The sequence below is a fragment of the Monodon monoceros genome, unplaced genomic scaffold (genome assembly GCF_005190385.1).
Source record: "Monodon monoceros isolate NGI ecotype Baffin Bay Population unplaced genomic scaffold, NGI_Narwhal_1 Super_Scaffold_13, whole genome shotgun sequence".
In the NCBI taxonomy this organism is placed as follows: domain Eukaryota; kingdom Metazoa; phylum Chordata; class Mammalia; order Artiodactyla; family Monodontidae; genus Monodon; species Monodon monoceros.
Genome location: NW_021703769.1, coordinates 25,202,401 through 25,229,912, shown reverse-complemented (window position 1 = coordinate 25,229,912; position 27,512 = coordinate 25,202,401). Strand labels below are relative to the sequence as shown.

Genomic DNA, 27,512 nt, shown 5'->3' with positions numbered 1-27,512 from the left:
TGGCATTTTTCACAGAACTAGAACAAAAAATTTCACAATTTGTATGGAAACACAAAAGACCCCGAATAGCCAAAGCAATCTTGAGAACGAAAAACGGAGCTGCAGGAATCAGGCTCCCTGACTTCAGACTATACTACAAAGCTACAGTAATCAAGACAGTATGGTACTAACACAAAAAACAGAAATATAGATCAATGGAACAGGATAGAAAGCCCGGAGATAAACCCACACACATATGGTCATCTTATCGTTGATAAAGGAGGCAGGAATGTACAGTGGAGAAAGGACAGCCTCTTCAATAAGTGGTGCTGGGAAAACTAGACAGGTACATGTAAAAGTATGAGATCAGATCACTCCCTAACACCATACACAAAAATAAGCTCAAAATGGATTAAAGACCTAAATGTAAGGCCAGAAACTATCAAACTCTTAGAGGAAAACATAGGCAGAACACTCTGTGACATAAATCACAGCAAGATCCTTTTTGACCCACCTCCTGGAGAAATGGAAATAAAAATAAACAAATGGGACCTAATAAAACTTCAAAGCTTTTGCACAGCAAAGGAAACCATAAACAAGACCAAAAGACAACCCTCAGAATGGGAGAAAATATTTGCAAATGAAGCAACTGACAAAGGATTAATCTCCAAAATTTATAAGCAGCTCATGCAGCTCAATAACAAAAAAACAAACAACCCAATCCAAAAATGGGCAGAAGACCTAAATAGACATTTCTCCAAAGAAGATATACAGACTGCCAACAAACATATGAAAGAATGCTCAACATCATTAATCATAAGAGAAATGCAAATCAAAACTACAATGAGATATCATCTTACACCCGTCAGAAAGGCCATCATCAAAAAATCTAGAAACAATAAATGCTGGAGAGGGTGTGGAGAAAAGGGAACACTCTTGCACTGCTGGTGGGAATGTGAATTGGTACAGCCACTATGGAGAACAGTATGGAGGTTCCTTAAAAAACTACAAATAGAACTACCATATGACCCAGCAATCCCACTACTGGGCATATACCCTGAGAAAACCATAATTCAAAAAGGGTCATGTACCAAAATGTTCATTGCAGCTCTATTTACAATAGCCAGGAGATGGAAACAACCTAAGTGTCCATCATCGGATGAATGGATAAAGAAGATGTGGCATATATATACAATAGAATATTACTCAGCCATAGAAAGAAACGAAATTGAGCTATTTGTAATGAGGTGGATGGACCTACAGTTTGTCATACAGAATGAAGTAAGTCAGAAAGAGAAAGACAAATACCGTATGCTAACACATATATATGGAATTTAAGAAAGAAAAAAAAAAAAAGTCATGAAGAACCTAGGGGTAAGACAGGAATAAAGACACAGACCTACTAGAGAATGGACTTGAGGATATGGGGAGGGGGAAGGGTAAGCTGTGACAAAGTGAGAGAGTCACATGGACATATATACACTACCAAATGTAAAACAGATAGCTAGTGGGAAGCAGCTGCATAGCACAGGGAGATCAGCTCGGTGCTTTGTGACCACCTAGAAGGGTGGGATAAGGAGGGTGGGAGGGAGGGAAACGCAAGAGGGAAGAGATATGGGAACATATGTATATGTATAACTGATTCACTTTGTTATAAAGCAGAAACTAACACACCATTGTAAAGCAATTATACTCCAATAAAGATGTAAAAAAGAAAAAAAAAGTGAAGACTCCAATGCTGGCCTTGAAAAATTCATTTATTCTCTAGCCCCAGGTGAGTACTGGCTTATGCTGGATGTGTTTTTAAAAAAAAAAGAAGCCTTGTTTTGCTTCATTTAATTACCATGGGCTCTCTGTGGGGTTGATGAAGTGTTGGACAAAAATTGGTAACCTTTGAGTACTTATTCATTCAATCAAAAGACAGGTACACTATTCTGTACCAGACCCTGTGTGAGGAGAGCTGGGCATATAATGACCTAATTCCTACTGGATAAAATGTGGATTACTAATAGACATATTCATGTACAGGTCTCCAGAATCGCAGTGACACCCTAAATAACAAAGCATTTATCGAGACAAACACTTTTGAGGTATTTCACCAGCTCAGCATCACCAACCATCAGCAGCTACTAGACCAGACCACAGGAAGATTCCTAACCCAAGCTGAGGTGATCAGACTCCCTCTGCTGGAAATCTGAATTGGAGCTGAAAGACACAACTTTGGTCTGTGAAAAACTGGAACTACACCATGAAACACAGGAACTATAGGGCTGCCGTACTCTACCACACAGATGAAGAATCAGGAAAAGCTGGTCTGAGGAGGAGAGAACAAAGTCTGAGCCTCAAGGGCTTCCCAGACTGGGTACAGTCCCTTCCAGACACCTGGCAGTATTCTTGCCTTTGGGCTCCACAAAACACTCCTGAAGTCTTATACAACACAGAATTATTTCTGGCTTAGACTGAATGGCTTGAACAAGTTTCCCACTGTTACTCACTACCAGAGAGTCCTAACAAACACAAATACCATGCAATTGCTGATTTTGACACTGGAATATCCTAAGGCATGGAGCAGGACTCTCCTTTCTCAAACCTGGACTTGTGAGGAGTCACAGAAAGAGCCCTATCTCTCTCTTTCCTCTCCTCTTCAATAGCCGAAGAATGCAGCTTCACAGAAGGTTAGGTTCCCTAACTCACCCCTTATCCCATCTGTTTAGTGCTCTAAATGATGACCAGGTTCCCAAGCTTGACCACAGAAGACTACAGAACTCCAAACTTCCAAAACGCAGTACATTTCTAAGAAAGTGTGATTTTTAAAAGGACTGAAAACAAACAATAAAATTGTTTCTAAAAATACACATATAACAGTGTTTCCAAAAAGGTGGAGCAGAAATACTTTTCACTAATCCTTTCACTAAATACAAAAATATCCTTCAGGAATGAAGAAAAAATCAAAACACTCTAAGATGAAGGAAAACAAAGAGAATGTGCTGCCAGAGTGTCTAAAGGGAGTTCTCTAAGCAAAAAGTAAACAAAAAAGAAGGAACCCTGGAACAACAGGAAGAAAGAAAAACAGACATGGTAACTTGCAAAGAAAATCCCAAGCAACCTACCCAAAAAACTCCTAGAAGTATTTAGTTCAGCAAGATCAGAGGATACAAGATAGAAATACAAAAACCAATTATTTCTACATACTAACAGTGAACATATGGACACCCAAAATAAAAATATAGTTGCAATTACAATAGCTAAAAAGAAGAAAAAAATGGGTGTAAATCTAAGAAAACATGTACAGGATCTATATGCTGAAAACTCCTAAAAGAAATCAAAGATCTAAATAAAGGGAGATATACTGTGCTCTAAAAAACAAAAAACAAAACAAAATATATATATATATACATACATACACACATAGCCTCACCCCCTCCACCAGCACCAGCTGGGTACAACCCACAAAGGTCTTGTTGGCTTTTGTTGCTTCTTCTCGGAAGACAGTGATAAGTTCCTCCAAACGCCTTAATTTTACCTCTTCTGGGATATCATCCTTCAGCCTGTGATATGCCCGTGTCTTCTATTAAAAAAAAAAAAAAAGAGATGGAGGTCACCACGGACTTGTAGAAACCGTTCTTCAAACACGGAGGCAGACATGCTCATCCAATTTGAAATTTACAGACACATGTATAGGAACACAAGCCACACCACAAGGGTTCTCTAACTCTTGGGCCTTCTAAGAGAAAAAGGTAACTATACAGTGGAGCCACGTTTTTACAAGGGTTAAATTCTAAATTTAGCACATGAAAATCATAGACTCAAAATTGTTCTTGATATTTTTATAGGACACAGACACTAAATAATTCATATACAAGGTTACTCAGCAACAGTGTTTATAAAGACACAAGACGCAAAGCATAGTAAATGTTTATCAATAGGGAACCAGTAGGGTCTTCCCTGGTGGTGCAGTGGGTAAGACTCTGCGCTCCCAATTCAGGGGGCCCAGGTCTGATCCCTGGTCAGGGAACTAGATCCCACATGCATGCCGCAACTAAGAGTCCGCATGGTGCAACTAAGAAGTCTGCATGCTGCAACTAAAAGATCCCACAGGCCACAACTAAAGATCCCAGGTGCCGCAACTAAGACCTGGTGCAGCCAAATAAATAAATAAATATATTTTTTTAATTTATTTAAAAAAATAGGTAACCAGTAAAACAAATTATGGTTTATCTACACAATGGAATATTACACAGCTGTGACAAAGAATGAGATAGCTATGTATACAGATATGATTGCTCTCCAGAATATACTCTGAACAGAAATAAGCAAGGCACAGATCAACATGTATAATAACTTTGATGTAGAAAGTATACAAATAAATATATTTATAAATACATGAAATGTCTCTGGAAGGTTAAAGAAGTAGTTGCTAAGAGCAGTTGCCTTCAGGGAAGGAACTGAAAAACTAGGCAACCCAGGAAGAAAAAACAACTGCTTTGCACTGCATACTATTTTGACCTTTTGAATTTTATACCACACTCAGGTTTTACCCAGTCAAAAAAAAAAAGAAAAGAAAATGTATCCTTGAAAACCTTTTAAATCATCCAAAATCATAGTGTACATACATGTTTATATATATAAACACACACACTTTATATATATCTTTAGGTACACAAGCTCATAATGGAGTTGGAGAACCACTGAGCTAGACAAAAGTGGAAAGTCTATACACCAAAGTCTAGACATTCAAACCAAGCTGCCTTTAAGAGAACTACCATATCCAGAGGGAAATGAAGAATGGGTAGAGAATTCTAAAACAGATTCTCTTACAGGATTTACTCTATTCTGTCTTATTAACAACTAACCTCTACTGTGCACTTAACTATTATAAAACACTATTTTAAGTGCTTTATATATATTATCTTAAATCTCAAAATAACCTGACGAGGTTGGTATTTATGTTATCCCTTTTCACAGATAAAGAAAGCAAAAACTTTTCCCACTTTTCCCAAGGTCACACATTATTAAATGGGAAAGGCACAAAGTGAGTGCTTGTTCTCATCCACTATGCTACTTGATTAAGCCTCTAGGACCTTAACCCTAATCTAGGAATTAGACTCCAAGTAAACACTCACCTTCAATGCCCATAGGATATGCTTCCACCTCACACTGAAAACTCACTTCCCAACTCTAGCATTAAAAAGAATTTCTCGGGCTTCCCTGGTGGCGCAGTGGTTGAGAGTCCGCCTGCCAATGCAGGGGACACGGGTTCGTGCCCCGGTCTGGGAAGATCCCACATGCTGTGGAGCAGCTGGGCCCATGAGCCATGGCCACTGAGCCTGTGCATCCGGAGCCTGTGCTCCGCAACGGGAGAGGTCACAACAGTGAGAGGTCCGCGTACCGAGAAAAAAAAAAAAAAAGGCTGAGGATGGCTAGGAGGGCAACAAGGAGCCTCTGTAAAACAAATCACATCTGTTGGCCAAAAAAGAAGTTCTGCATATTAATGAAAGATTTTCGGTTTCTTTTAAAGAGAACAGTGCCCTTCCCTCCACTTTCAAATTCTGAACAACCTAAACATAATTTTAAATATTCTAATGAAGAGGAATATTAGCACAATTGTTTTTCATCTCAAATTGCTGAACTGTATAAAAGGGTAGACAGGTTTATTAGAAAAAATAAAGAAATGAATGGTAAGATCCTTGTGGTTTCTCAAGGACAGCCTCGCTGCCACTTCCTTTTCTTCCCAGCTGTCCACAATCGACCAGAAACTGGTCGGGAATGATGTCAGTCTCAGCATAGAAGTAGCTCCTCCCCCAGCCCAGGGCTCACCTGTCTCATGCTATAGGCAAAGAGGAAGCCCATGTTGTACTGAACTTCCTGAAGCAAAGACACTGTCTGGAGGTGATCTTCCTCTGTCTCACCACAAAAGCCAGCAATGAAATCGCTGCTGAGGCTCACACCTGTGACACACAACAAAAGACAGCATGTCACTGCTGCTAACCTTTAAGAGAAGCCTTTGGTACCTGTGGATTACGGAGGGAAGGATAGAGACTGTAAGGCCTTCCCTGGAGCTAGCTAACCCGTGTGCAAGTAAAACGGAACAGTTATTATAGAGCAAGGAGGTAAAGGCCTGCTCATCAACAAGGTTCCCATGCCAGAGCCTGGCTTCTCAGTCTACATTCCCCTCAGTGCTAGAAAAGGTATTTTTCACTTCAAATATTGGATTTAGGGACACAGTAGGAGTCCATATTTTCAAATTTGTCCTGCTTTAACTTTTTTTAATTTAATTTTTATCTTATATTGGGGTATATTTGATTTACAATGTTGCGTTAGTTTCAGGTGCAGAGCAAAGTGATTCAGTTTTACATATACATATATCCATTCTTTTTCAGATTCTTTTCCCATATATTTAGGTTATTACAGAATACTGAGTTCCCCTGTGCTATACAGTAGGTCCTTGTTGATTATTTTATGAATTCCACTTATAATTGACATCATATGTTATTTGTCTTTGTCTGACTTACTGCACTTAGTATGATAAACTCTTGGTCCATCCACACTGCTGCAAATGGCATTATTTCATTCTTTTTTATGGCTGAGTAATATTCCATTGTATATATGTACCACACCTTCTTTATCCATTCCTGTCGATGGACATTTAGGTTGCTTCCATGTCTTGGATACTGTAAATAATGCTGCAATGAACACTGGGTGCATGCATCTTTTCGAATTATGGTTTTCTTGGGATATATGCCCAGGAGTAAGATTACTGGATCATATGGAAGCTCTATATACAGTTTTCTAAGGAACATCCAAACTGGTTGTACCAATATGGAGGTTGTCTCCATAGTGGTTGTCTCCATATGGTTGTCTCCACAGTAGCTGTACCAATTTACATTATCATCAACAGTGTAGGAGGGTTCCCTTTTCTCCACACTCTCTCCAGCATTTATTGTCGGAAGATTTTTTGATGATGGCCATTCTGACCAGTGTAAGGTGATACCTTATTGTAGTTTTGATTTGCATTTCTCTGACAATTAGCAATGTTGAGCAGCTTTTCATGAGCTCTTTGGCCATCTGTATGTCTTCTATGGAGAAATGTCTATTTAAGTCTTCTGCCCATTTTTGGATTGGGCTGTTTGTTTTTTGATACTAAGCTGCACGAGCTGTTTGTCTATCTTGGAGATTAATCCCTTGTCGGTCGCTTCATTTGCAAATATTTTCTCCCATTCTGTGGCTTGTCTTTTCGTTTACAGTTTCCTTTGCTGTACAAAAGCTTTTTAAGTTGAATTAGCTCCCATTTGTTTATTTTTGTTTTTATCTTCATTACTTTAGGAAGTGGATCCAAAAAAGATATTGCTGCAGGAATTCCCTGGTGGTCCAGTGGTTAGGACTTGGCGCTTTCACTGCCATAGCCTGGGTTCAATCCTTGGTTGGGGAACTAAGATCTCTCAAGCCATGTGGCATGGCCAAAAAAAAAGATACTGCTGCCATGTATGTCAAAGAGTGTCCTGCCTATGTTTTCCTCTAAGAGTTTTATAGTATCCAGTCTTACATTTGGGTCTTTAAACCATTTTGAGTTTATTTTTGTGTATGGTGTTAGAGAATGTTCTAAATTCATTCTTTTACATGTAGCTGTCCAGTTTTCCCAGCACCACTTACTGAAGAGACTGTCTTTTCTCCACTGTATATTCTTACCTCTTTTGTCATAGATTAATTGACCACAGATGTGTGCGTTTATTTCTGGGCTTTCTATCCTGTTCCAATGATCTATATTTCTGTTTTTGTGCCAGTACCATACTGTTTTGATGACTGTAAGTTTTTGTATAGTCTGAAGTCAGGGAGCTTGATTCCTCCAGCTCCATTTTTCTTTCTCAGGATTGCTTTGGCTATTCGGCATCTTTTATGTTTCCATATAAATTTTAAAATTGCTTGTTCTAGTTCTGTGAAAAACGCCATTGGTAATTTGATAGGGATTGCACTGAATCTGTAGATTGCCTTGGGTAGTATAATCATTTTGACAATATTGATTCTTCCAATCCAAGAACACGGTATATCTTTCCATCTGTTTGTGTCATCTTCAATTTCTTTGATCTTATAGTTTCTTAACTTTCATCTTATAGTGTTTTATAGTTTTCAGAGTACAGGTCTTTTGCCCCTTAGGTAGGTTTATTCCTAGGTATTTTATTCTTTTTGATGCAATGGTAAATGGGATTGTTTAATTTCTCTTTCTGATCTTTTGTTGCTAGTGTATAGAAATGCAACAGATTTCTGTACATTAATTTTGTACCCAGCAACTTTACCACATTCATTGATGAGCTCTAGTCGTTTTCTGGTAGCATCTTTAGGATTTTCTGTGTATAGCATCATGTCATCTGCAAACAGTGACAGTTTTACTTCTTCTTTTCCAATCTGGATTCCTTTTCTTTTTCTTCCCTGATTGCCATGGCTAGGACTTCCAAAACTGTGCTGAATAAAAGTGTCTTGTTCCTTGGGGTTCCCTGGTGGTGCAGTGGTTGAGAGTCCGCCTGCCGATGCAGGGGACATGGGTTCGTGCCCCAGTCTGGGAAGATTCCACATGCCACGGAGCGGCTGGGCCCGTGAGCCATGGCCGCTGAACTTGTGCGTCCGGAGCCTGTGCTCCGCAACAGGAGAGGCCACAACAGTGAGAGGCCCACGTACTGCAAAAAAAAAAAATTAAAAAAAAAAAAGTGTCTTGTTCCTGATCTTAGAGGAAATGCTTTCAGCTTTTTACCCTTAAGTATGATGTTAGCTGTGGGTTTGTCATATATAGCCTTTATTATGTTGTTAGGTTCCCTCTATGCCCACTTTCTGGAGAGTTTTTATCACAAATGGGTGTAGAATTTTGTCAAAAGCTTTTTCTGCATCTACTGAGATGATCACATGGTTTGTACTCTTCAGTTTCTTTTTTTTTTTTTTTTTTTTGCGGTACACGGGCCTCTCACTGTTGTGGCCTCTCCCGTTGTGGAGCACAGGCTCCAGACATGCAGGCTCAGCGGCCATGGCTCACGAGGCCAGCCGCTCCACGGCATGTGGGATCTTCCCAGACCGGGGCACGAACCCATGTCCCCTGCATTGGCAGGCGGACTCTCAACCACTGTGCCACCAGGAAAGCCCCTACTCTTCAGTTTCTTAATGTGGTATATCACACTGATTTGTGGATATTGAAAAAAATCCTTACATCCCTGGGATAAATCCCACTTGATCATGGTATATGATCCTTTCAATGTACTGTTGGATTCAGTTTGCTAGTATTTTGTTGAGGATTTTTGCGTCTATGTTCATCAGTGATATTGGCCTGTAATTTTCTTTTTGTGGTATCTTTGGTTTTGGAATCAGGGTGATGGTGGCCTCACAGAATGAGTTTGGGAGTGTTCCTTCCTCTGCAATTTTTTGGAATAGTTTCAGAAGGATAAGAAGGATAAGTGTTAACTCTTCTCTAAATGTTTGACACAATTTGCCTGTGAAGCCAGCTTGTCCTGGATTTTTGTTTGTTGGAAGTTTGGGGGGTGGGTTTGTCTGTCTGTCTATCTATCTATCTATTTATTTATTGCTGCTTTGGATCTTCGTTGTTGTGTGCAGGCTTTCTCCAGTTGTGGCAAGCAGGGGCTACTCTTCGTTGCAGTGTGCAGGCTTCTCATCACAGTGCCCTCTTCCGTTGTGGAGCACAGGCTCTAGGCACGTGGGCTTCAGCAGTTGTGGCATATGGGCTCAGCAGTTGTGGCCCACGGGCTCTAGAGCACAGGCTCAGTAGATGTGGCACATGGGCTTAGCTGCTCCAGGGCAGGTGGGATCTTCCCGGACCAGGGCTCAAACCCCCATCCCCTGCTTTGGCATGTGGATTCTTAACCACTGTGCCACCAGGGAAGTCCCTTGTTGGAAGTTTTTTAATCACAGTTTCAATTTCAGTACTTGCAATTGGTCTGTTCATATTTTACTTCTTCCTGGTTCAGACTTGGAAGATTTCACCTTTCTAAGAACTCATCCATTTCTTCTAGGTTGTCCATTTTATTGGCAAATAGTTGCTTGTAGTAGTCTCTTATGATCCTTTGTATTTCTGTGGTATCAGTTGTAACTTCTTCATTTTCATTTCTTTTTTTTTTGGCTGTGCCACATGGCATATGGAATCTTAGGGATCTTAGTTCCCCAACCAGGAACAAACCCTTGCCCCCTGCAGGGGAATCAAGGAGTCCTAACCACCGGATTGCCAGGGAATTCCCTCATTTCTGATTTTATTGATTTGAGCCCTTTCCCTTATATTCTTATATATAAGCCAAAGGTTTATCAATTTTGTTTATCTTTTCAAAGAACCAGGTTTAGTTTATCTTTTCTGTTGTTTTCTTCATCTCTATTTCATTTATTTCTGCTCTGATCTTTAAGATTTCTTTCCTTCTGCTAACTATGGGTTTCGTTTGTTCTCCTTTCTCTAGTTGCTTTTGGTGTAAGGTTAGGTGGTTTGAGGTTCTTCTTGTCTCCTAAGGTAAGATTATATTGCTATAAACTTCCCTCTTAGGGACTTCCCTGGTGCTGCAGTGGTTAGGACTCTGCGCTCCCAATGCTGGGGGCCTGGGTTCGATCACTGGTCAGGGAACTATATCCCACACACATGCCACAACTAAGAGTTCACATGCCACAACTAAGGAGCCCGCGTGCTCCAACTAAGGAGCCAGTGAACCGCAACTAAGGAGCCCACCTGCCACAACTAAGCCCTGGCACAACCAAATAAAAATAAATAAATAAATTTTAAATAAATAAATAAATAAATAAACTTCCCTCTTAGAACTGCTTTTGCTGTGTCCCAAAAGTTTTAGATCATCATGTTTTCATTTTCATTTGTATCTAGGAATTTTTTGATTTCCTCTTCGATTTCTTCAGCAATCCATTTTTTAGCCTCCATGTGTTTGTGTTTTTTACAGTTTTTTTCTTGTAGTTGATTTCTAATCTCACAATGTTGTGGCTAGAAAAGATGCTTGATATGACTTCAGTTTTCTTAAATTTCCCATGGTTTGCATGACCCAGCATGCGATCTATCATGAAGAATGTTTCAGTACCTCATCCAAACATATACTTTTGAAGTTAAACACAATGTTCCAACACACTTTAATTTATTTAATTATCCCAACAATCCAATAAAGTGAGTACTATTAACTCCATGTTACAGATGAGAAAACTGCAGCCCAGAGAACCTCCACACTATCCTGTCCCATCCAAATGAAAGTACTGGTGCAGAACACAAGTTACAATAATTAGAAATTTGTAAAACAATGTAGACATTGTCAACAAATCTAAACTAAAAGACTTACAGAGTAATTTTATTCGGAGGAAGGGAAAAGAGAAAGGGGAGTAAGGGTTACGATAACAAGAAAGGAATTACCTCTAAGTACACATTTTTAAAGATATCAATTGCTCCCAAATCAGAACTAATTTAGACTATAACTTTGCCAGCTAACGAGCTGGAACGAGGTTTCTCTCATGTGTTCAGAAACACAAAGACTATAGAAAAGGAATCCCTTTAGTACCTGAGGCCACAAGCTAATCCACACCTCTGAGTATATCTAGCAAGACCAAGATATTAAAAAATCGGAAAGAAGAGAAAGAGAGAAAGGAAGAGGAGCAAAAGAAGTGAGAAAGTTGACATAATGTACTACCACAGGTGTTGCCTGTATCTAACCAAGAAGACTGGGGTCACTGGTAGAGTAATGTGCTAAGCAAAATATGTTTCTTAAATGTACCTGGGATAGACTCTCTGATATGATGAATTAATTCCACATAAGCTTCTCTTGAATATCTGCAATAAAGTACAAAAAGAAAACGCTTAGATGAACCAATCTTCTTTAAATGAATGCTATAAGAAGATAACACTGAACTAATCACATGTAATTACTTCTCATTCACATAGGACAGTACAAGAGTAAGTATCCAGAAGAGTCCTTTTGATCCAAATCCTGTACTATAACCTAATCCAAAGCCTATAAAATTTTAATTCAAGAACATAAATTACTCTAAATAGATGTTTTTATTTAACTAAGAAATGAAGACAAATTAACATTTAATATCTCTTTGCCAATGTGGAATACAAGGAAATTACTAGTTCCATACAGCTTGCCATTTGTCACATGATCCTTTCAGTCTTATCTTTGCTATACTTACTATTCCCAAAGTGAGTGAATACATGGAGCTATATTTAAATTCTAAGACCTAAAAACCTTTAATGTTAAAAGCTAAAGGATTAAAATCTCAGTGTGCCACACAGTAGGTGCTTAATAAAACACATGCTAAACAAATGAAATGAGTGATCTAGTCCTCAGTCTATACTTATAGAATGAACATAAGCAAGTTATAACGTCCATGGGTTTACTCATGTAATAAATATTTAGTGAGCAGCTACTGTGTGCCACACACTACACTAGGTTCTTAGACACTGCTTGGTCCTTAAGGAAACATGGAAAGGTATGGGATGCCCCCCCCGCAAGCAAGTCTGACCCCCTCCGCATGGCCTCCAATACACGGCTGCTTCCACTCTGGGCTGGTAGGTGGATCTGTTTACAGATATTGTCCCTCTCGTGAATCAGTTGCAGAACCTGATCAAACAGAACACATTAAAGGTCATCAAAGTCACACCAAAGAATCTTGCAGAAAGGAATACCACCCCCCACTGTTTCTCCACCAAGGTTAATTTTTGAGAATTAAGAGGCTGACTAAACCAAACATATAAATTACCGAAAATCTTTACTTTTGCTCAATCCACGTTCTGTCTGTCCCAGACATTTCACCTGATAGCACCTCTGCTTTCAAAGAGTGAAGAAAGTAAGCAGAGGTCAGATTCAAGCCATGGGGCTATACAGGGGTAGTGTCAACAGAGGCCAGAAAGGAAAAACAGCATTTGTTTCATCCAGCTTACAAACTAATTAGCCACTTTAAAAGATACCATCAAGAAACTAAAACTAGGGCTTCCCTGGTGGCCCAGTGGTTGAGAGTCCACCTGCCGATGCAGGGGACACGGGTTCGTGCCCCGGTCCGGGAAGATGCCACATGCCACGGAGTGGCTGGGCCCATGAGCCATGGCCACTGAGCCTGCGCATCCGGAGCCTGTGCTCCGCAACGGGAGAGGCCACGACAGTGAGAGGCCCGCGTACCACACAAAAAAAAAAAAAAAAAAAAAAAAAAAAAAAACTAAAACTAGGAGAAAATACCTGAAAAAAAAATACTGACATATGATTTGTATTAAGAATACATAAAGAACTTTCACAACTCAATAAGACAAATAACACAGAGGGGAAAAAGTAGGGGTGGGGCCAAAAGACAGACATTTCACCAACACAAAAAACCTTCCAAAAAAAGGTTTCACACGTGAGCTACATACTACATGCCAAGCACATTGCCGAGTACGTTCTACCTGTTATACCTATTTCCCAATAACCCAAAGCAGGAAGTGATTATTAACCATTTTACAAACAAAGATGACAAGTTGAAAAGGTCACCCCTACTGGTAAAGCAGTGGAAGAGCCAGGACTGAACTCAGCTCTGAGGCCAAAGTCTAGACTGTTTCACACTGCATCACACTGCCCCCCCACCTGCCCTTCCCACAACATCCTGTAATAAAACCTCTCTCGGCACAGCCCTCATGGTCCCACTGGTGGTCTTAGTATCAGTCCTTTACTTGCCCCCACCTTGGGAGACTTCAAATCTTTCCAAAGGATGGGTAGATTCAGAGGGCAATATATAGTAATACACCACAGGATCCCCTGATCCTCTGCGGACGATGCCTCTGCTGCATGCTACTGGCTGCAGCCTTTGGCACGCTTAAGGGTACTGATGTCAGTTCGACACACTAAACTCTCAATACTCACCTCATCAGGAAAGTCCTTGGGGTGGGGAGAGGTGAAACGAATCCTCATTTCAGGATCTATTCTGGAGACCTGATCCAGAAGGTAAGCAAAACGAAGGCCCCCTTGCTTGGCTTTATAGTTGGTAGAAAAGCCACGGCTAAGGTTGGTGGACACTGCATTGTTGAACTGGACCTCTGAATTGTCCCGAAAACTATTAACATTCTGACCAAGGAGTGTCACTTCTTTCAGCCCCTGAAAAACGGAAAATAAATATACTGGAAGCAATTTTAAAACATGTTTGGCAGCTTCATACCAAATCTCTAAGTAAAATTAGCTAAACCTACCAAGAGCCATCCATAAATGTACTCTGTCTTTAACCCAATAATTTCATGCTTGGGCACCTTGTCTGAAGAAATGAACTTCAGAATAAAACCTTATGTAAAAAATCTTCAAAGCATTTTTTAGAATAGCAAAAAAGCTGGATTCAAGCCCCATGTTCAATAATAATGGCTAATTGATAACACCCAAAATCAAGTTATGACACCATTCTGTCCACTGAATGTTATATAACCATCACCTATGAAGTATTCTTGCCAAAAACATTTAGTCTAAATCCCATCAAGCTTTTACACCTAACTTCCAGTTTACCAGAATTCAGGGCAATATTTTAAATGACAACATGAGGAAGCAATCAGCCAAACCCAGACATGTCTAATGCATCATTTAAGACACACAACAAAAAAGTGAAAGGGGGGCTTCCCTGGTGGCACAGTGGTTGAGAGTCCACCTGCCGATTCAGGGGACACGGGTTCGTGCCCTGGTCTGGGAAGATCCCACATGCCGCAGGGCAGCTGGGCTCGTGAGCCATGGCCGCTGAGCCTGCGTGTCCAGAGCCTGTGCTCCGCAACGGGAGAGGCCACAACAGTGAGAGGCCCATGTACCGCAAAAAACAAACAAACAAACAAACAAAAAAACAAACAAAAAAAAAGTGAAAGGACTGTTTTAGATTAAGAGAGTTTGAAGAAATATTACAATACAATCAAACAAAACTGTACAAATCTTGATAGGATCTTGGTTTGAAAACAGAACAGTAACAAGATATTTTTGGATAAATTAATAAATTTTGAATATGGGCTGTGTGTTAGAGAATATTAGTTAATTGTTAAATTTCCTACAAATGATAATGGTATTATGGTTATGAAGGGGAAAATTCTTTATTCTGAGAAGCTACATACTGACGGATGCAGGGCAAAGTGGCCTGATGACTACCACTTACTTTCAAATGGTTCAGAAAAAATATATTTATATATCTACAGAGATAGGCAGATAAAGGACATATGACAAAATGTTAATAATCATGTTTATTAGACTAGTCTTTCAACCTGTCTGTTTGAAAATTTGCATTGTAAAAGTTCAGAAAGAAGAATAATGGTTTCTATAAAGACTATTTTTTATAATTTTATTTTGACATAACTTCAAACTTATAGAAAAATTGCAATGGTGTAAAAAACTACCAGGACTTCCCTGGTGGTCCAGTGGTTAAGAATCCGCCTTCCAATGCTAGGGAAGCAGGTTCGATCCCTGGTCAGGGAATTAAGATGCCACATGCTGTGGGGCAACTAAGCCCGCGCTGCAACTACTGAGCTCGCGCACTCTGGAGCCCACGCACCACAAATGGAGAGCCCACGTGCCATAACTAATGAGCCCAAGTGCTCTGGAGCCCGTGTGCCACAACTAGAGAGAAACCCGCACACCGCAACAAAGAGCCCATGCGCCACAATGAAAAGATCCCACATGCCACATCTAAGACCCAACACAGCCAAATAAATAAATTATTTATTTATTTATTTTTAATTAAAAAAAAAAAACTCCCATATACTATTTGCCCAGATTCAATAACTGTTAACATTGTGTCCTATTTCTTTATTATTCACATTCACACCTCATGTATATACTTTGTCTCTCTACACACACACGCAAGCACACATTTTTCTAAGTCTTCTGAGAATAAGTTGCAAACATCATACTCTTTTACTTCTAAATATTTCAACATATAGGAATATTTTCTTATATAACAGTAGTCACAGGACAATTATCAAAATCAGAAATATTGATAATATTATCTAATCCACATTCCATAAGCCAAATTTTCACCAACTGTCCTATGTCCTTTATAACTTTTTTTCTTAATCTTTATTCAGCAACGGCATGTCTAGAAATTTATCTTATGGATATAACTATTAAGATGGACAAAGATTAATGCATAGAGATGTACTTCTACACAGCATTGTTTTAACAGAGGAAGAACTGAAAGCAAATTGAAAGCTGCTGTCCTACAAGTAAATCATAGTGCATCCATACCAAGGAAGGCCACACAACTACAAAAATAAATTAAAAGCTGTTAATGACATGAGAAAATGTTCACACCATCACAGACAGGATACAACCTTGCTTAGGCAATGACATCACAATCACATTAAAATATGTAATTTTTTTTTTTTTTTTGCAGTACGGGAGCCTCTCACTGCTCTGGCCTCTCCCGTTGCGGAGCACAGGCTCCGGACGCACAGGCTCAGCGGCCATGGCTCACGGGCCCAGCCGCTCCGCGGCATATGGTATCTTCCCGGACCGGGGCACGAACCCGTGTCCCCTGCATCGGCAGGCGGACTTTCAACCACTGCGCCACCAGGGAAGCCACATATGTAATTTTTTTAAACATTTTTTTCCCCTGATTAGAATCCCACTCCAGGACCATGCAATGCATTTAACTGTCAAAACCCGAGTCTCCATAAAGACTATTTATTTTTACAAGTTGTGACATAATGTTAGCTTAAAAAAACAGGGTATACTAAATGCAACATGGATCCTGGACTGGATCCAGAAAGAAGACATTAGTGGGGAAACTGGCAAAATCAGAATAAAGTCTGTAGTTAACAATAATATACCAATGCTAATCTTTTAGTTGTAAGAAATGTACCAAAGTGAGATGTTAACATTAGAGGTAACTATCTTTGCAACTTTTCTTACAGAAAAGTTTGAAGTTATTCCAAACCAGAAATTTTTTTTAAAAGATAGTGAGATATAAAACTAAGTAAAACACACACATATAAAGAGATGTAATGACCAAATGCAAAAAGAGTTATGGGACAATTGGGAAAATTTGAATATGCGTGGACTAAAATGAAAAGATATTTAGCATTTTTTGTTAATCCTCTTAGAGGAATTAATGGTATTGAAAATATCCTTATTTTTTTTTAGGGATGCACAATCACTTAAGGGTGAAATGTCATGCTGTACTCTGAGATAGTTAACAACAAAAAAAATAAAGTAAATATAGCAAAATGTAACAATTATTAAATTTCAGGGACTTCCCGGGCAGTCCAGTGAGTGGGACTCCATGCTTCCACTGCAGGGGACACAGGTTCAATCCCTGGTCAGGGAACTAAGATCCCACATGCTGCGGGGCAACTAAGCCCACGCGCTGCAACAAAAGATCCTGCATCCCACAACGAAGGTCCCAAGTGCCACAACTAAGACCCGATGCGGCCAAATTAATTAATTAATTTTTAAAAACACACACACACAATGCAGAATCTTAATTTTTCATAAGTCAGTGTCTTTGAATTCACTAAGATTCACTTTAATGTTATTAAGTTCCTTCTTTTATATGCAAATACCCTAGAAAAGTTAGGGGGTTTTTGTCATCACCTCAGTCTATTTAAACAGAATATCTCCTTACCAAAGGAGTGAGTTTTGGTACTATTGGGGAGCTGGAAGGGGAGAGGAAGGAGACCACTTTAGACCACTTTGGATAGCACTGGGTGAGGTAAGGTATGAAGAACACTCACAGTGCCTGTAAGCAGCCAGAGACCGAATCAGGGAACTGAGAATCTGGGGATGGGAGAAGAGAAGAGAGCGTGCCCGAGTGCACAAACAAAGGCAAACTGTTGACTTAGAAGTGGAGCAGGGGCTAGCCTCCCATGGTTCCTAAGCCAAGCAAGTAAGAAAACACAGAGACTCAAGTGGAAGAAAAGCTCTGTATTTCCACCTATTGTCCTCTTTTGCAGGGCTGGAATATTAGGGCCTAGAGTTAGGGAGAGACCTCAAGGGCTGAGGGACCAGCTCCCAATAGGAGGAAGGCAGGAGATATCTCCCCTCTGGCCTCTGATCTGATTCACTACCCTCACCTAACCTCTGTCCCCCAACCAGTGAGCTGGCTCAGTGATAAAATGAACAAGAGATTTGGGAATAGCCTAGAATACAAAGACAGACTAATAAATCATTCTCTGAAAACTTACTAAGTGCCAGTAACAACTGTCCTTCCAGTAACAGTCCTTCCAATAACCTAGCAAAGAAGGTATCTACCCTCTTTTCATAGATGGGGAAACTGTGTTTTGAAGAAGATAGTTAAGTGACCTATGCCAGGGCATCAAGCCAGAGAATGGTGGAGCCAGAATTCAGAATCATCTGACTCACGCTCTCTCCATTCTACTGTGCTGCCGCCCAAGCAAACCTCTCAGTGGATCTGCCTATAATTCCTGGGCAGCAAACCCAAGACGTATACCCAGGTATTTCCTTCTGGCCAGGTATGGTTCTAAACTTGTACAGCTTAGAGACAGCACAGGCTGCAAAACTAGAAAGGTTGTCCTCATCCTCCCACAAACACGCTCACAGTAAGAAGGGCTGGAGAATTTTTCACCTGCTCAGAAAGCTTCCTCACTTCCTCTAGAATGGAGGCAACAGGCCGACTCCTCTCCCGGCCACGTGTGAAAGGAACAATGCAGTAGCTGCACATGTTGTCACAGCCTCGCATGATAGACCTGGGGAGGAAAGCACCAGAACTTAGTAACAGGAGCAGGAGGGCCTGGTCCAACCCAAGGAGCAGCTCCCTTGGCATTACCCTTTGGCTCTGAATTCTCTTGGCAACAGGCTCGCACTGGACCAATCGGAGATCTAAGAAGCAATAAAGCAGACATTTTTTATCTTTAAAAACTATTATGGGGAGTTCCCTGGTGGCCTAGTGGTTAGGATTCCAGGCTTTCACTGCCACGGCCTGGGTTCGATCCCTGGTTGGGGAAATGAGATCCCACAAGTTGCAAAACACGGCCAAAAAAAAAAATTATTATGTGTTAATCATACAGATATAAACCAAACTGTAACTGGTGGATGCAGTGGTTACCCTAAGGGACCGCAGTGGTGAACGAACGGGTTGCAGACGTACCGCACCTGGACTTTCTACTGTTTATATTTACATATTTTTGAACTCGTTAAATCTAGACCAGAAAAAAATAAATACTATAAAGAGTGTATTAGGGGGCTTCCCTGGTGGCACAGTGGTTGAGTCTGCCTGCCGATGCAGGGGACACGGGTTCGTGCCCAGGTCCGGGAAGATCCCACATGCCGTGGAGCGGCCAGGCCCGTGAGCCATGGCCGCTGAGCCTGCGCGTCCGGAGCCTGTGCTCCGCAACAGAAGAGGCCACAACTGTGAGAGGCCCGCGTACCACAAAAAAAAAAAAAAAAAAAAAGAGTGTATTAGGAATGGAGACCTTGGATTTAAAACACAAGGTTCTGCATCTCTCACTCATTCCTGATCCAAATGCTAAGTATCTAAGTTACATCACCCTCTTTCATTGCATCATGTATATGAAAGCCTAAATTTATCTTAAGGAAATAATGATGGATAGATGTATAGTAAAGATGTTCACTGAAGGACTGTTAAATAAATGTTAGCTATTAATTTTTATAAAGCATTCCAACAACAGAGTATTGGACAGCCATTAAAATGAGAGGTTGGCAAACTTTTTCCGTAAAAAAACAGATGGTAAATATTTGAGGTTTTGCAGACTATACAGTAGAGACTCATCCTCCTCACAACTACTCAATTCTGATTTTGTAGTGGCAAAAGCAGCCACAGATAATATATAAACAAATGGGTATGGCTGTATTACAATAAAACTTTATTTACAAAAATAGGCTATAAGCCTATTTGCCAATCTGTTAGAGAAAATTTCATGACATAACAAATGTACATTATTTTAAATATGAAAAGGTTATAAAACCAAGTACACCAAGAGCCAATTTTTATAAATAAATATACACAAAGCATACACATACAAACACAGAAGAAAGAACAGAGTGATACACACCAAACTGATAATAGTGTTTATCGTTAGCTGGTAGGAGTATAGGTAATTCTTACTCTCTTCTTTATGTTTTTCTATCTTTCCACATATTCTAACAAACATGAACTATTTTGTCATCAGATCTTCTTTTTTTAACTTAAAAGATCAGAGGAGGGGATAAAAAGATCCTGAAAGCCCTAGATATTTTAAGTGAAAAAAATAATAAGAGTATAGAAGGGAGGGTAGGAAAGATTCCATATTATATACATGAATGCATGTGCAAAGAATACCTCTGAAAGGATTATATAAGAAACTCCTAACATGGCTGCCTCTGAGAGGGAGCCTAGGAGACTGAGGATGACAGGTGTGAGGGAGTCTTACTATACCATCTTTTGTCTTCAGTTTTTTGTACTATGTGCATTAATTTTTTTAATGTAATAAAATTAACATGTTATTTTAAAAGTAAGAAAGGAGAAGCTGACTCCCCATCTCTTGGTCAGTGACTCACACAAAAGCAGAAGTGGCACTGGGGCTCATCTGGACTGGCAAGACATCAGCATAGGTCTCATCCATAGAGAGCAGAACATTGGCAGCTTGCTGGCCTGACTCGGCAACAGCAAGCAGCCGAGGAAGGTCCCTGTAGGCATCTGGACCAGCCAAAATATCCACCGTTTTCTCTCTGTTGAGGATCTCCTCCTTCAATCTCTCAGCCATGCAGCCTGGGAGGGAAAAGAAATAAGCTAAGACCTGTTCCCAAATTGACCTCGTCTCACTTCTTTTTAGTACACATTCTCTCCAGCTGGATCAGAGACCAGGTCACAGAAACTTCTCTAAGAGTTTAGCAGCATCCCTCAAATTTGCCCAACACTTCTATACCTCTGGAACCTGCATATTCCTATATAAGAAAACCAAAGGAAAAGAGCTCTATAGCAATTCAATTAAATGCCTGGAAAAAATGAAACCACCATCCAAAAACCTTTCTAGACATGAACCACCTCTTTTTTCAATTGAAAATTACTTGGTGCTACAAATAAAAACTATTTTGTGTCAGGAACTTATTTATTAAAATAAAACTTATTTATATACATCTGCACTTACACACTTTATCCCTATTGTTGCCCATAATACTTATTAAAACCTATAAGAAATGAGTTATCCATCTACGCTGGTATCTTCCATAATCAAGAATACCACTATTAGTAAAACTATACAATTTAAAAACCCATTTTATTAAAAAAAAAACCTTTAAAAACACTGGTTTAAGAACTATTCTTGGCTGTACAACCGTGTATAGCAGCATCATTCACAATAGCCAAAAGGTGGAAGCAATCCGAGCGTCCATAAACAGATGTGATATATACATACAATGGAATATTATTCAGCCTTAAAAAGGAAGGAAATTCTGACACAAGCTACAGCCTGGATGAACCTTGAGGGTATTATGCTAAGTGAAAAAAGCCAGTCACCAAAATGTTGTATGATTCCATTTATACGAAGTACCCAGAGCAGTAAAATTCACAGAGGCAGAGAGTAGAATGGTGGTTGCCAGGGACTGAAGTGAGGGAGGAATGGGGAGTCATTACTTAACTGGTGTGGAGTTTCAGTTTGGGAAGATGAAAAAGTTCCTGAAATGGACGGAGCTGATGGCAGCACAACAATGTGAAGGTACTTAATACTACTGAACTGTACATCTAATAGGGGTCCGAATGGTAAACTTTATGTTACATATACTTTACCACAATTAAAAGAAAAAAACTATTTGGGGGATTTCTGACATTCCTAACAGATATATACCCAGGGGCTTCTATAATGAAGGAACTGGAATGGAACAAAACATTCTAGCTAATCTTTCCATCCTCCTGCATCACTTAGTACATTAATCTGTGTAATAAAGGATATGCTCCAACCTGTGTTTGACCCATCATCAAGAAGAATTAATTTAACTATTCCACAATGGACACAGTCTATTTTAAGGTTAAGTACATTGACTAAATTCTGGGACCATGAGGGTACAGAATATTTATTTTTGAAATATTCCTCCCAGCTATCTATACCAGAGCTGTCCAATAGAACTTTCTAAGACAATGGTAATGTGCTGTATCTACACTGTTCAAACTGGTAGCACTAGTCAAGTGTGGCTACTGAGCAGTCGATATGTGGCTAGTGAGACTGAAGAAGTGAATTTTTAATATTATTTAAGTGTAATTAAATTTAAATGACCACATGTGACTAGTGGCTATTATACTGGTCAGTGAATAATTAGATCTTCACTTGGGCATGCTTCAGGAGTCAAGATAAAAGGTGCCTACGTGGTAAATTCAAGCGGCCCCTTCAGACTCCAAACTCTCTCCTATCCACTACTCTGTGCCACCATGAGCCCCATCAGACTAGTGAGGACAGATCACTTTCTGAGTACAGTACTTATTACTTTAAGGCACTAAGAAAAGCCCTCTTATGAGCTTTATCTCATTTAATCCTACAGCCTCTGACATTAAGTATAAGAGTTGAACGGCATGTATAAGATTGTATAAGATTTCTTCACCACTGGGAATCCAGCCTCTAAGGGAAATCCTAGCATATAAAGCTACATGGAGCCCAAGTCTCACAAAACTCACAAAATCTGCAAATTACCAGATACCTAGAATCCCAATCCTCAGAGGCACTCGGGAGCGGAGCCGTTTTGACTTCAAGGATTTGAGCTGATGTAAACGATTCCAGATGGTCTGTTCAGCCTTCTCCCTGCAGAGGTCAAAAAAGGTAGACCTGAACCTGAAAATAAACTACAAAGCAATCTAAAAGAGCAAGAAAATGGGAAGAATGGGAATTCCCTGGCAGTATAGTGGTTAGGACTCCACGCTTTCACTGCAAAGACACAGGTTCAATCCCTGGTTGGGGAACTAAGATCCTGAAAGCCATGCGGTGTGGCCAAAACTATTCCTAGAATGATGCCCTCCCTGAACATCTCCAAATCCAGACAAGCCTTTAAGCCAAAATCAAAAACAATCTACTCCACAAAGCCCTCCCCAACTCTCCTCTGTTGGAGAGTTTGTTCTCCTGTCACTTTAACTATTCTATTCCCTGTACTCAGCAATTTCTTTTTACTGTTTGATTTTTTTACCTAGTGCTTTCTGCCAGATGTTAGAGCTATTTGTGTATGTGTCTTAGTTCCCATATCAGACCAGACTCCTTAAAGTCAGGCTCCATGGAGGAAGGGTTCATTTTGGAATCTCTCAAAGAACCTAGTCCAATGTCTTGCAGCAAAGACCCTCAGGACAAAAATGCTGGATTAATTAATTGACAGTATAGCCAGCTGAGGAAACATAACACCAACATGCCTTGTACACAGAGACAAAGTCATGAACAGGGTATGTTCACTTCTGATGGATGCCACCCATCTCTGTTCAGAAGAACTCTGTCCCTGACCACGGACGGTACCTAGCCCTTATGATGTGAGGTACATCACGAACATGTGCCATTGGCTGCAAGAAAAACCCAAGGAAAAGCTGGGCAACTCAGCACACTCTCAGTTTCCTCATCAGTAAAATGAGCTTGATAAGAGCACCTACCTCATAGGGTTGTTGTGAGAATTAGTTAGTGCACGTACAGTACTCAGTACAAGACCTGACATTCTACCATTACTATCTCCACTGGTGTAAAACTGCAAATCCACTGGCTCATCTCCATAGGTAGGGCCAGCCTGGCACCGTTGGCTCTGGCATTATTACATAAGATATATTCACTCTCTAGGTAAAGAACAAATTCCCACCTGATAGAACATGTGACAAGGAGGACCACATCAGCCTGGGTGGAGAGCAAGGAAAAAAAAGAAAATTATGATCTTTGAAATTAACCTTTTAGAATCACTGCCCACAGCCCTTTTTTTTTTTCAGATTGTGGTGAAACACACATAACATAAAATTTACCATTTTAACCATTTTTAAGTGTACAGTTCAGTAGCATTATGTATATTCACACTGCTGTGCAGCTATCACCACCATCAACCTCCACAACTACTTCAACTTCCCCAACTAAAACCTGTACCCATTAAACACTAACTCCCCATTCCCCTCCTCCTCACGGCCCTTTTCTTTTTTTTTTTTTTTTTTTTTGCGTTATGCGGGCCTCTCACTGTTGTGGCCTCTCCCGTCGCGGAGCACAGGCTCCGGACGCGCAGGCCCAGCCGCTCCGCGGCATGTGGGATCTTCCTGGACCGGGGCACGAACCCATGTCCCCTGCATTGGCAGGCGGACTCTCAACCACTGCGCCACCAGGGAAGCCCATCATGGCCCATTTTTAACCTAGTTCCTTGCCTGAAGGTGAGCACTACCTTAAAAGTTTCAAAAATAACTGCAACAAAAGTACAGCTCAGTCCCACACTGCACTTTCCTCAAGGGAACTCACTCTCACTAGGCCACAGCCTGCTCATGAAACTCCACCCAAGAACTGGCACACATGCAGAATCTCGCCCAGGAAACAAGGGGAAGCAGGAAATGTGTGTACCTCCTGAAGGTTACTGGTCCGGAGGTAGCCACTCTTCTGTAAGATGGACCAGGCTATCTCTGTGTCATTCACATTCATCTGGCAGCCATAGGTCTCAAGGTAGACTGCAATGAGAGGGCAATTCCACCGTAGGCAGATGAAAAGGGACCGCATGTCTCAAAAGGGCGCCTCCCCAAATGCCCCAGAAACACCTGAGGCAACTGGTTAGCCGCTAAGTCCCCTGTTGCCTCAATTCTAAGGCATCATTAATTGCCAGATGTACCCCCAAATTAATGACAGCCTTTCAGAACAAAAGAAATACTACATTATATACACACACCAATTACAAGCCGTATCATTTAAAAATGGAGAAAACATGCACCTGAGAATCAGGAAATATGGCTATAAAAACAATTAGAAAAGGGAGAACTAGTTGACAATAATTATCAACCTGGGGGAAATAAATTTAAATCCATGTTAGAGCTTCCCTGGTGGCGCAGTGGTTAAGAATCCGCCTGCCAATGCAGGGGACACGGGTTCGAGCCCTGTTCCGGGAAGATCTTACATGCTGCGGAGCAACTAAGCCCGTGAGCCACAACTACTGAGCCTGTGCTCTAGAGCCCACGAGACACAACTACTGAGCCTATGCTCTAGAGCTTGCGAGCCACAACTACTGAAGCCCGTGTGCCTAGAGCCCGTGCTCCGCAACAAGAGGAGCCACTGTAATGAGAAGCCCATGCATAGCAACGAAGACCCAACGCAGCCAAAAACAATAAACAAAACAAATAAATTTATTTTTAAAAAAATCCATATGTTACACTCCTCCTTCTCAAAATGAGGTTCTCCAGACTCTGGAGGGAGCAGCAGTGGCCAGAGGGTACATAAAGCCACAAAATAAAAATGAGGCAACTTCCTACAGTAACTTCAAACGTCTTAAGTGAAAGCAAGCATGGCTAACATGACATAAAACACATTTGCACAAAGTTATAAGAACCTCAATTTCACACCGTAGTAAGACCCTTCAAACTAAATTCCTATTTCAACCCCTGTGCCCACCAACGCACTTTAATCTACAAACCCAAATAAATTCTAAATGGAGTTAAAAGTTGAAGGATAATCACATGAAAACCAATAGAAAAGATCAGTAATTTTTTAAAAAAAGAAACAATCAGGATTTTGTTTTAAACCTTCCTTGGCTCACTTCCCTTGTATAAAAAAAGAAAACACCAAACTTATGTCAGGGAGACACTGAAGGGAACAACAAATGTTAAAGGACTACAAGATACTGAGCAGGAGTCACAAGGTATACAGACTCCTTGATTTACCAATTCAACTCCTAGAAATTTATTCCAGAATAAAATTTTTAAAGAAGCTATCTATATATGCATGTATCTGTACACATATATATGAGGCACTTATTATAGTGTTATTTATAATATAAAAATTTTTGAAACAACCTAATGTCCCAACAATTGGAAAACATCATGGTACAGCATGTGATATTTTGCACCAATGTTTTTAAATTTAATTATTAAGACTAGAATTTGGAAGAATATTAAATGAAAATAGCACATTACAAATAATTTGCACCATATGACTGCAACCAAATCATTAAGAATTATAAAGGGAAATTTTTTTTTGAAACAGTGCAAAAGGGGAGAGATCTGGTTGTCTCTTAATGTCTCTTCAACCTTTTTTTTTTTTTTTGGCTGTATTGGGTCTTCATTGCTGTGTGCGGGCTTCCTCTAGTTGCGGTGAGCGGGGGCTACTCTTCGTTGTGGTGTGCGGGCTTCTCATTGTCGTGGCTTCTCTTGTTGCAGAGCACGGGCTCTAGGCACGCAGGCTTCAGTAGCTGTGGCATGCAGGCTCAGTAGTTGTGGCTCATGGGCTCTAGAGCGCAGGCTCAGTAGTAGTGGCGCATGGGCTTAGCTGCTCCACGGCATGTGGGATCTTCCCAGGCCAGGGCTCGAACCCGTGTCCTTTGCATTGGCAGGTGGATACCTAACCACTGTGCCACCAGAGAAGCCCTCAAACGTTTTTTTTAAGGCATTTTAACTGAGTGCATTATGTTTCTCAGAAAACCTCTGCCTAAGCATAATGATTTTCTACAGCACCAATTATGAAACCTACCTTATAACTTAGAATGATCTAAAAATCAGAATAGAGATCATAAGGGTTTCCAAAGGTAACCAAAAAGAGGACTACCCAGGACTTCTACCCACAAGTTGCGTGTACCAAAACTATAAGTTCCTTTATATTATTGTTACTTGGTAGAGTCTGACAATTCCATAACTTAGCAGACTTCCCACTCTGTTAACCCTCCAAAGCCACGTCTGTAATAAAAGACCTGTTAAGAATCAGACTATCGGACGTCCCTGGTGGCACCGTGGTTAAGAATCTGCCTGCCAACCCAGGGGACATGGGTTCGAGCTCTGGTCCAGGAAGATCCCACATGCCATGGAGCAACTAAGCCCATGCGTCACAACTACTGAAGCCTGCGTGCCCTGGAGCCTTCACGCTGCAACTACTGAGCCCACGCACCACAACTACTGAAGCCCGCGTGCTGCAACTACTGAAGTCCGCATGCCTAGAGCCCGTGCTCTGCAACAAAGAGAAGCCGCTGCAATCAGAAGCCCGCACCCCGCAGTCAAGAGTAGCCCAGAAAGCCCGCGTGCAGAAATGAAGACCCAACGTAGCCAAAAAAATAAAGAAAGAAAGAATCAGACTACAGATACTGGAAAGGAGTAAAGCAGGAAGTCCAAAGAGAAGTAAAGTAAAACCAACCTTTTCTCTGCCTTCCTAAAAGATCATCCACTGTGAGATATGGGGGTGGGTCCTCCACATCTGGAGTAGACGGTTTCTCTTGAGGAACTGAAGCACTTCTTAAAAAATGCTGAAAAGTCGGTCCAGTGGCCAGCCTGGAGCTGAAATCCTTCCAAACTCCATCCTCCTGCCGCCTCTCTGGACTGGGACCTGCAGAGCTGCGGACACCACTGTGTGCCCTGCAGGTCCTAAGCAGCAGCCAGGACACAGAGGTCAAGGGCCCCCACCTCAGACATCTCTGTGCTTGGAGGACACACTGTAAAGGATGCAT

General features: G+C 40.7%; 1 protein-coding gene across 1 annotated transcript in view; it reads right to left on the bottom strand.

Moving 5' to 3' along the window:
* Positions 1–27,512, bottom strand: part of CDK5RAP1 (CDK5 regulatory subunit associated protein 1) — a 46,507-nt gene extending 18,995 nt beyond the window's left edge. Inside the window, 12 exon segments of the mRNA XM_029220634.1 lie at positions 3,398–3,547; positions 5,797–5,927; positions 11,721–11,776; positions 12,472–12,569; positions 13,839–14,069; positions 18,517–18,637; positions 20,448–20,658; positions 22,578–22,678; positions 23,706–23,740; positions 24,440–24,543; positions 27,203–27,317; positions 27,320–27,512. Of these exon segments, the coding sequence (XP_029076467.1) occupies positions 3,398–3,547; positions 5,797–5,927; positions 11,721–11,776; positions 12,472–12,569; positions 13,839–14,069; positions 18,517–18,637; positions 20,448–20,658; positions 22,578–22,678; positions 23,706–23,740; positions 24,440–24,543; positions 27,203–27,317; positions 27,320–27,364 (1,398 nt within the window). The 5' untranslated portion in view covers positions 27,365–27,512.